The sequence below is a fragment of the Monomorium pharaonis genome, chromosome 3 (genome assembly GCF_013373865.1).
Source record: "Monomorium pharaonis isolate MP-MQ-018 chromosome 3, ASM1337386v2, whole genome shotgun sequence".
NCBI lineage: Eukaryota > Metazoa > Arthropoda > Insecta > Hymenoptera > Formicidae > Monomorium > Monomorium pharaonis.
The window spans coordinates 32,257,659-32,268,594 of record NC_050469.1 but is presented as its reverse complement, the minus strand read 5'-3'; the positions used below and the strand labels follow the sequence as shown (position 1 = coordinate 32,268,594).

The following is a 10,936-nucleotide window of genomic DNA, read 5'->3' as shown; positions in this document are numbered from 1 at the left end:
ATTGATGCGGCAAAGCTCTGATTGGCTGCTTCTATGACGCACGTTCTATTCCGCAGCTCCATTCCGCACCATGTGATTTCGGCCTAAGGCAGTACGAAATGAAAATATTTTTTACTACTACTACGGCCTACGACTCTCCATTGTAGATGGTCCTTTACAGAGTCTTATTTCTAGTCTTCATGTTGTTAATGCTGATATTTGCTAATACTTAACCTAAACAACCTCAATAACGATCTGCTTAATTTTATCAATTACATTTAACGTATATAATATTTATGTTCACCTAAAAAGCAAGATAAGGTAAATGGAAAACTGACATTTATAATTTGATAATTTGCAGTAATTATCGAAATACTTTACAAATGTTGAATAATCACTTTTAATAATTATAATTACAGACTTAACGGGAGATTATTCGTTTGAGACTAAACCAAATTAATTACAAAGCCAATTGTTGCTTCCTTATGCGACGCAACAACTAAATTATTTCCAGTTGATTACAACTTCTCAAAAAATGTCTGGAAAGGGCAAGCAAAATTCCAAGAAAGCTGTTGTCAAGGTTCGTGAATCTGGCAAGACTGCACAATCTTCAATGACGAACACCGACACAAATACGGAGATATCGGAGCCAACGACTTCTCAATGTTTTCTAAAGACAATCGACAACAGTCGACACTTGCCAAGATACACCAGTATTTTAAAGCGTACACCAGAAGAAGGCATCAGCATGGATGATCTTGATACGCTACAACTGGAACTTGAGACACTCTTGTCGGCAGTCGTTGTACGACATCGTACACTCCAAGACGAGATTGCCAGCTTGTTTTCAGCAGAGGAGCGTAGAGACAGAAGGTCAAAGAGTGGCAAGAGCCTGTCTTTACTTGACAAGAAGATACGTGAGGAAAAGTTTAAGCCAAAAGAGATCAATGCCAAGAGTCAGTCACCCCTGCATACAAAACTCTTTAAGCAAAAAACAGTAGGAAGTTCAACCAGTCAGATGGTGTCAAATTTGCATGAAATTTCAAGGATTGAGGGATCCAAGTCTGATGTACCAAAGCTACTCTTACCGAAAAACGATACGCCTAATAAATTTTGGGCATCAGTGGATCCCTATTGCACTGACATCATGCCCGACGATATTAAACTGTTGGAGGAATTGATCACTACGCATAGTGACATAAGCGAATTCAAAAAAATACCTTCTTTAGGTCGTCATTATAGCTTAATGTGGGCACATAACGATTTGTTGCAAGAGGAGGATGCCGCCAATCCAAACAGAGAGAAGAAAAAGAATCGCACGGATATGTCGCATTTGATAGCAAAGGGTGATAAAAAAACCAACAGCATTGCAGGACCCCTTACTCAGAGACTAGTTTCCGCGCTTCTCGAAGAGAATGTGTATATAGCGAATAATAATGTGGAAAACAAATTATTTCGAGATGGAGATCCGCCCATCTTGAGAGACTTGACCATTCAGAATTCCATGAACTTGGAATTACGAATGCATAAAGAACTGGTCGAACAAGGTATTCTGGAACCTGACTCGCAGAAGAAGAATCAAGAGGACGATGAAATTCTTGCGGAAATTAAAAGGTGTCAACAGGAACTCTCTGCATTGTCTAATCACAATGTTATGCAGCTGAAGAGATTATTGAATTTGGCCCAGGAGGAGAGCAAGAGGCAAGCGTTAAAACGGAAAATTAGCATTGCGGATAATGAGGTGATAGAACATTATCAAAAATTGTCTTTGGCAAAACAGAGAAAGATGCCATTGACGAAGAAGGATCACGAGAAGGCGTGGACGTGTCTTCGAGAAAGAGAAACTCTTTTGGAACAATTAAATGCTACCAAATAATTTAAAGTTTTAAACTATGTAATGATATGCCGTAAAAAATTTTTCTTGCGAACTTTAACAATGATAGTATTATAGTATTATAAATCGCGAATTTCTTACGCTAAAAAATACAAACAGTAATTCATAAATACAAAAAATTGAAAGGGACATTCTTTGATTTAATTTAGAGAGAAACAGTTCCTTTAACATATATCCTGAATCATATTATTTTTTAAATATATCAAAATTAAAAATTTTTTTTGAAAATCTGTAAAATATACTTCGAAATATTTTATTCAAATTTGGTGCCCATATGTGATATTAAAATCACTTTCTAATGCCGATGGAACATTTTTACATTTCTCAGGGACATTCCTACATATGGATAATCATAATTTTGATATATAGTTTTTAGACACATGTTTATTATAAAATTTTCTTTTAAAACAAGTATTCCTCTTCCTCTCAGTTTTTTGTACTTAAGAATCATCTTGCATAGATTTAATGTAGATAAAGCAATACGTAACTTCTCTACTATAATAGAAATTAATATGTGCAACATAAACATGGAATTTAGATCCGACGTACACACACACACACACACACACACACACACACACACACACACACACACACACACACACATATATATATATATATATATACACACACCAAAGTTAAACATATTTTTTCTCAACATGTTGCGCGATTATTTTTTATTTTTAGAGAAAATTTCAAATTTAAACAAATTGATATAAATATAAGAGATATATATCAAACTAATTTATATTATTTTACATAATTTATGTACATCAATCAATTTCTGACGAAAAAAAAATTTAAATTTTTACAAGATTCGCTGTTTTATTTTTTTATTTAAGATTGATTCATTAATTTTTATTGATTCTCTCTTAATATATACAAATATATTTTTAATGTAAATAAAAAGTTGTTATATATAGTTTGTAATATAGAACTTATGAATAAAATGTAAGTGTAAATGTAAATGTTTATAAACGCATATATTTCATATTTGTTCCTATGTGTGTATGTAAGATTTAAAACTAACAATAATATAAAAATCGAAGTAAATTATTTTTTCCTTAAACATACAAAGTTCAATATAAATAAATTGTAACTTATTTTATGACACTATATATATTTTTTTGTTTTATTTATTTAAATGTATGTAAATATTAACATATTTTTAATTGCAATGTGCTTTACAAGGACTACATATACCATCCTTAAAATTGCACTTGAATATATGATCGATTCAATATATTCATATATTTGAAAAATATTTTATAGGACCATTTCCCATAAGTTTATTATTAAGTTATTCAGGTAGCGATCGTTGACGTGAATCTCGACGAAATGCGGCAAGATGTGAGAGCGACAATGAAAGCACATGTTGCCTTTCCATTGTCGTGTGCGTTGTGTTGAATAGCCAATTCCGACATACTGGGCCATTACAGCTCGGGTGGCTTGAGCGTTTCTTTCCGCGCTCTCATCTATACGGCTTTAATATTTAATAACTCAATAATTATTACGAATATTACAAAATAGTAAAAAACATTTTTATTAATCTCAATCCCTTCTATGATCCTCATGAGAGTTGGACAATGTTTTGGGATATCCTAAAAATTTATAAAATATAAATATATTTAATACGTTTTTCTTTAATTTTTTAAACATTTTAGAAATCACTTATATCTATTAATTAGATTGAATATACTAAATAAAAACAAACACTAAGAACAGTAAACATGCTTTATATATAACTTTTATCATAACTTTTTAATATTTGTGCAATTCTCTGAACATAATATAATATAAATTTAAATATTATTTTTAAAGTTCTTAGTATTTATTAAAAAATAAAGTTAAAGTACTTCAGAAATAATACTTAAATTAAATTTAATAAATGACGTACAGTCAAACAATATTCCAAAAAGATTTTAACCATTTCAACAATTTGAAGTACTTCACTTTTTAGTTCAAATATTTCTGAGAAATCTCTAAAAATTTCGGTGCTATATGAGTGTTAATATTTTTATTAATATTTTTGTTTTATATGAGATTTTGTAGAATCCTTTCAGAGACATGTACACTACGCTTCAATGATTCTTTCCATTTCCGTAGCAAGTTTATATAGGGTGCGTTCGGGGAGACGCTGCTTAGCGCTATCAGCATCAGTTTATCCTTGTTCTACTTTTAATGAGTAATGAAGATGGACTGATGCTGGTAGCGCTAATAGCGTCTCCCCGAACGCACCCCTTATATAAACTCGCTAGGGGAATGGAACGAATCATTGAAGCGTAGTGTACATAAAGTATGAAGGATTAAAAATTCTTGCAACAATCGGTTGAAATGTTATGTAATTATAATTCAGATATAAATTAAAATTTAAATGTGTTGTGTGTGTATAAACTATCACATCAGACAAACTTTTGCTAATTTCAGCTATATAACAAATTATCTTTTTCATTATTACCATTGTTAAATATATGTTGAATTATCTATACAATATCTTAAAACAGTTTTAGAAAACAGTTTATAATATTTGAAGAACATTTAACTTCCAAAAATATGCATTAATGTACACAAATATTTTTTTGCATTATTCATACATTTACACATATGTTTAATAAAAGTTAGAATAATTTAAATCATGATTCTAGATAAAGTCAAAAATTATGAGTAAAATATTAAGCTTTCGTTTTTTTAATTATAATTTCTTAATATTTACACACATTCTTTACATAATATTTGAATATATAAATATAGAATTACAAAATAAAGAACAAAATTTCTGTGGTGGCTTTATTGTTTTATTATAATATCTAAATATTCATTTACTCTTTAGGTAACTTTACGTAAACATTTAAACATTTAATTAAAAAAAACCTTTAATTGTAATTTTATCAGCCTGGATTTTTATCTTATTTTATTATTTAAAATCACACTCCTTAAGTGTTCTTCTACTATTGCTGAACACTAGAAGTATTACTATAAATGAATTTATTCTTATATTTATAATTTGTAAAAATGTCGTTAAGCACAAGAACCAATAGAAAAGGAAGTAACAAAGTATTTATAAAAATCCATCATTTCACGACAAAGATGTTTATTCGGTATTACTGTACAGTTTTTCTTCTTTTCTCGTCAAGAATAACCTTAATAACGTGCGTACACGGCGGCACAACAATGATGAATCCTTCGAATGAGAAAAAGATCATCGAAAAATGTACTGTCACATAGGACACTCTAATAGAGTACATACGTGCATATTGTATGGGAATGCGGGTGAGGCTGTCGCTTTTTTTTTGTAATTTCAACTTTCAATATCTTGTTCATTCGTTACAATGAAATTCATTATTTTATAATAATATGAATCATACGCTACATGAGACAGTAGGCCATGAAATGATTATAAACAAGCTGAAGGCTTGGACAGGACTGGGACGGGCTGCACAATGATGTGTTATAGTTTTTTCAAATTTTCGTTCATTGCCGCGCCGTCGCGCCCCACCGAGCCATGAAAAATTTGAGCTTCTCTAATAATTTCATGGCATCCCGCGCAACCAGAGACAGTCGTCACCTTTCCTGTAGAATCGGACGACGCTGCCTTGGCAGTGACGCACTAAAACTATATCAGCAGAATCTTATATCGTGGCTTAGAAGGCGAATAGTAGCAGGAAAGCCATCATAAGACAAAATAGACCCATGGCTTCGGACAAGGCAAAGCCCAAGATGGCATATGAGAATAGTTGTTGTTTTAAAGAAGGATTCCTAGCATAGCCGATGATCAGCGAACCAAACACAGATCCAATTCCAGCACCTGGAATAGCAATTCATAGACTGTTAAAAAATTAATTATCTCTCATGACAAAAGTAAACAATTTTATTGAGGATATTGATGACGTCTGCCAAATATACATCTAATTACAAGTATGCATTTTATTTAAGGATGTGTTACATCAATTTTTACAATTGTGTTAATATTTATATTTGAAATAAATAACCCATACAAATGAAAGTTACGTTTATAACATTCGTTTTTTTATCAATTCATTTAATCTGAATTTTTTAGAAATAAAACATACTGTTTAGTTAATTTTAAAAATTTAGGAAATTGTTAAATACAAAAATATTTGTATAATTGTCATACGAAAGTAATACTCCGCATCATGTCAAACCTCTCATGGTTAATTTGAGCTCTACCATACATAATTTTTTATATCTCATAATTGTATTCCTAACACAATACTTTTTACTCAGTTAAAGTTTAAACTATTTCCTTTAAAACAAATAATTGAACTAAATATTTAGTTCTTATTAAAAATGACTTTTTAGATATCGGTATATATGTACCAGTATCACTGAACGAAAGAGTTAAACATATAATCTTATTTATTTTATTTTTTCTTTTTATAATATTAAAACTTCAAAAATAACATTAAAAATCTCAATTTTCTGTTTGTAATAAGTATTTGAAGTATTTAAAAGTATTCATGCAACATTTTATTACAATTCTGAACTTGGTTGTTCTGTAAATATATAAATAATAAATTTTGTTTCTGTAAATTTACATAACAATTAATCACAAAATAACAACAAAAATATCAATAAAACTTTACGTAAATCATCTTGAATACTTAACAAACTTATATAAAATATTAAGATTTTTGTCATTATTTCTTAAATCACACACACACACACACACACACACACACACACACACACACACGCACGCACGCACGCACGCACGCACGCACGCACGCACGCACACACACACTTCCACTAGAGTACAATTTTATTTTTTATTAAAATAATTTTTTATTCAAGAAAACATTGTTGCCAAATTATTTTAAAATGCAAGATACAAAAGAACAATTTGTAATTTTTTTTTCATAATTTTTTCAGTATTTTAAAAATGTAACACATTCTTAATGATATATTAGAATATAAGTAGATTAGTAGAATCATTAAATGTAACAGATATTACATGTATAATAGATAAAATTAGATTTTATAATCTCACTTCTATGAGGGGTGTTCCAGGGAATTGAATTCAAAAGGCAAATAGGATAAGGAATGCTATCATCAGGCAAAAGAGACCCATTGCTTCAGAAAGTGCAAATCCAAGGATAGCAAAATTAAAAACTTGCTGTTTCAGGGAGGGATTACGTGCATAACCGATTATTAAGGATCCAAAAACCAAACCAATACCAACTCCTATAATATATAATTTTGTTTAAATAAATACATATAAATGTATAAATGTATAAATTTAAATGAATAAATAACTTAAATAAATTAAAATAAGGCAGTATATGATTTAACAAGATATATATTGTTCAAATTTCGTAAAATTGTCAATTTTTTTTTTAAGAGATTAAAAAAGTCAGATAAAATTAGAAAACTTTTTAATGCATCTTTAAAATAAATTCTATTATATATTTTCCTCAATCATACAAAAAAAATCACTCAAGTTTTATGTAAATTTCAGAAAGTAATAAAATAAAATAATTAAACAGCATATAGTAAGGTGTCCGTAATAATGTAGCACTGAAAATGCAGAACACAAAAAGTGATTAAACACACAACACTAATTTAGAACAATGTGCAATTTGTTATTGTCATTGATTTTTTAATGAAATTTACCAAGTAATATAAGAATGTAAGTGAATATACATATATACTGCTAATCAATTATCAATATTTTATAATATCAAAATATTTTTAATAAAGAAAAAATAATTTTTTAAAAAGATATAGAATTTTAATTTAAAAATACAATTCCAAAAATGATTTTCAACGATAAAAAAAAATTTCCTCAAAAAATTCTAAGTTTTTCTGGTTTTTCTTCATAATATATAGCTTATTTAAATAATTTATATTCTATTAAGTTTTTCTATAAAATTGTTTACACATCATAAAAAAATTTTACCTATAATATTTCTAAACAGTTTACTCATTTTAGTCTATCGTCATCTTAGTACATGTAATCAATTTTTAATCATGCCATTCAAAAAAATTTTTCTAATTCTAGATTTCTTATAAATATAAAAAAGTTAATCAAGCATGCCATTAAAAATGTCATAAATATTATTAAAAAATTAATTAACACAGAATTATGTGTTATATAACGCGTGTATTCTAAATTTTTTAGAAAAATAAACAAGTTTTTGTTTTTTTCCCCAAAATAGTATAATATTGTAAAAAAAACTGTAATGATACAGCACCAGTCTTTAATTTCCCAAAAAAATAAAATTGAGAAATGAATATTTGTGCAGTGAGTCAACTACGTAAATTTGTTCATCTGCACGTATGGCACAAAATTTATTTTCTCCCTAATTTTTAAAAATTATCTAAAGCTAGGCTAGAAACACTAATTTGGATAATGGAGATTCACTTGTTCTTGCCTACTTAGTTTTGATAATAAGAATTCATGTTCAGTAAACTAAATGCATCACATATCCAAACTTTTAATATCTGAATAATTTAGATAAAAAAACTCAATTATCAGTTCATACATTTGAAACTAAACACAAACTTAGTTGTACATTCCATTATAAATGAAATGCAGATAAACAGAGCTCCACTGTTCTATAATTCCACTTAATCTGATTTTCATGCTGTAATTGCAAATATTTTGTGTTAATAATTATACATTACTTTTACAGATACATACCAGATCCTGCTACCCCTACTGTAGCAGCACCAGCGCCAATAAATTTTGCAGCAGAATCGATGTCACGACTGACTGTGGAAGTTTGAAAGCTACGCACAATAGGTGACTGCACCAAATCATCATAAGACATTAGACATTATCAATATTGATTTGTTTTTTATTATTTTTATATGTATTTATAATAAAATATAATTTTTTAAGAATTTGTTTTACAAATTTAATGTATTATTTTTAAAACATATAGAATAATATTTGACAAATAGAAAACATATGACATTTATTTTTATTTTGTGCATCCATGCACACACGCACATGCACACACACTGCGCGCGCGCATGCATAACTAAAAATTGATACATAAAAAATAAAATTAAAACATTTAATGCTAGATTATTTTATTAACTCTACGTGGACAAGCAATTCCTTTTAGAATTTTTTCTAGATTCCTTCTTTTTATTTTGTAAACTATTTGATCAATTTTCATGAAATTTGGTCTACAAAGTAATTTGATAATACTTTACTTAATATTCCTAAAAAATTAATTTTTATTTGGTTTTTTCAGTTCTTACTCTAAAGTAAAAAAAAATGGTTTTTTTTTTTAATCTTAAACTACATTGAATGAGTTTTCGAATTTTGAGGTCACACATATTCAAATTCAGCAACTACAAAAACATTTAGAAAAACAAAATCCTTCATAAATTACTTTGTTAGAAATCTTCCATCCTCAAAGGGTCAATTGAAATATTTTAATAGACTATCAAAAAAGTGTAAATCTATTTCAAAATAAATATATACTGAATAAATATATACTGAATATAGGAAATTTAACTATAATTTCCAAAATACTCAAATATTGTCAATGCTATCTAATATCCAATTAAAACGTTCGCACTTAAATACAGAATTTTACAACTCAGTAATTAAACACTAAATCAATAGTGACCTATATTTTTTCTCATTATAATAATGAAATATAAAATTTCAAATCTGTTTTTAAGAACAGCAATGCTAGTCACTTATGTAACCTTGATCTCTGAAGTTATGCAATGTACAGAAAGGAAGAAGGAACACTCACCAAACTGACGGGCGTTTGAATTTGATTCTGCTGCAAGTATTGACTATGGCTGATCACGGCACTGCTCAGCGGCCGCAGATAGGTCTTGGTGCCGGAGACCAGCTATACCAGGAAGCAAGAGAGAAAAAAAGAAAAAAAACTGGTTGAGAAATGATATGCGAGCACAGTGCGCGGGTTATATAATGCACGCGGACGAAACACTCTTCGCGAATTCGCAGCCAAATCTCGCCCCTTTTTTTTTACTCACGGTGGATTTGGCGACGGGTGCGATGAATCGGCTGCAGGCGTACATGGTGACGTTTGCTATGGATGCGATGTCTCACGAGACGCTACTCAAGGTACCTAGAAAACGAAATGTGCACAATTATGGGAATATCGGCCACGGGCTGCGCAACCTTCGTGCCGAGTGCCGTGTAAAGTAAGCCGCGGATGAGACGAGATCGCGCGCGACAGCGGCGGCGCGCCGTACGATCGTGAAGTTGTCCGCTGTCCAGCGCCGAATATTACGTAACGCACGCTTCGCACGCTTGCGGCCAACCGGATCTCTCGCGAGCGGACTTTCGGAATCGGAGACCGGAGCTCGCCTCCAGCGAGCTTTGATCACACTATGCGTAAATGACCACACGCCGACAAATCTCTATAAAGACGATAATAAATGCCGGACGACAAATTCGCACATATTACGTTAAAAATGGCCGCGCGCTGTGTCTCTCTCTCTCTCTCTCTCCTTGTCCGTACACTTGGCACGGAAAGAATATGACCGATCGACTGTATAACGGATTAGCCAGCGGTTAATCCGAAATATTCTTGATAAATGTCACAAAACATCTACTCTTTTCTTGTCGCAAATCATGCAATGTGGCATGAGAGAGTCGGCGAACGTGACAGAGCAGGACGATTTTTACTCACTTGCCAGGCAGCAGGCACAGCAGGCGATCACACTTACCAAGGGACAGTGTCGAGAGAAAAGAAGTACGATAGACGGATCTCGGCCCTTGGAATGTTAAATCGAGTATGAGTGGCAGGCGAGCGTATGCGAAGCGCTAGTAGGAAGAGACGGACTTATCTCGACGGGACTACCAACGGAACGAACCATCGACTTCCGTGCGCGATGACCTATTCGCTGCTTCCGACCACGTTTATCGACCAACCGAATTTAGCCGAGTGATTTCTCGTCTATCGCGAACGGAGATCAATGCAAGTTCCAAAGTGCACCATGGGTCGGGAATCGCGCGCCATTGAGCGTCGTATTTCTATTTGTAAATTTACAATTGTTTTCGTAACATCAGAATTTGCATCGCGTCAAATAAATGGAAAACATATGGAT

At 31.1% G+C, this 10,936-nt stretch overlaps 2 protein-coding genes across 4 annotated transcripts; one reads left to right on the top strand and one right to left on the bottom strand.

The window, feature by feature from the left end:
- Positions 1-126: 126 nt before the first annotated feature.
- LOC105840620 (transcriptional adapter 3-B) lies at positions 127-2,451 on the top strand. The gene is made up of 2 exons (XM_012687604.3): positions 127-300; positions 399-2,451. The coding sequence occupies exon 2, from the start codon at positions 515-517 to the stop codon at positions 1,853-1,855; it is 1,341 nt and encodes a 446-aa protein (XP_012543058.1). The 5' UTR covers positions 127-300; positions 399-514; the 3' UTR covers positions 1,856-2,451.
- A 2,496-nt stretch (positions 2,452-4,947) lies between these two features.
- LOC105840619 (ATP synthase lipid-binding protein, mitochondrial) lies at positions 4,948-10,736 on the bottom strand. Of its 3 annotated transcripts, none has more exons than XM_012687603.2 (5): positions 10,519-10,736; positions 9,857-9,951; positions 9,610-9,711; positions 8,535-8,640; positions 4,948-5,678 (listed from the first exon to the last, which is right to left on the bottom strand). In XM_012687603.2, the coding sequence occupies exons 2-5, from the start codon at positions 9,899-9,901 to the stop codon at positions 5,515-5,517; spliced, it is 417 nt and encodes a 138-aa protein (XP_012543057.1). In that variant the 5' UTR covers positions 9,902-9,951; positions 10,519-10,736; the 3' UTR covers positions 4,948-5,514. The 3 variants fall into 3 exon arrangements, with proteins under 3 accessions (XP_012543057.1, XP_012543056.1, XP_036139990.1); XM_012687602.3 differs by having other exon boundaries at positions 10,556-10,735; XM_036284097.1 differs by lacking the exon at positions 10,519-10,736 and having other exon boundaries at positions 9,857-10,292.
- Between the last annotated feature and the right edge of the window lie 200 nt (positions 10,737-10,936).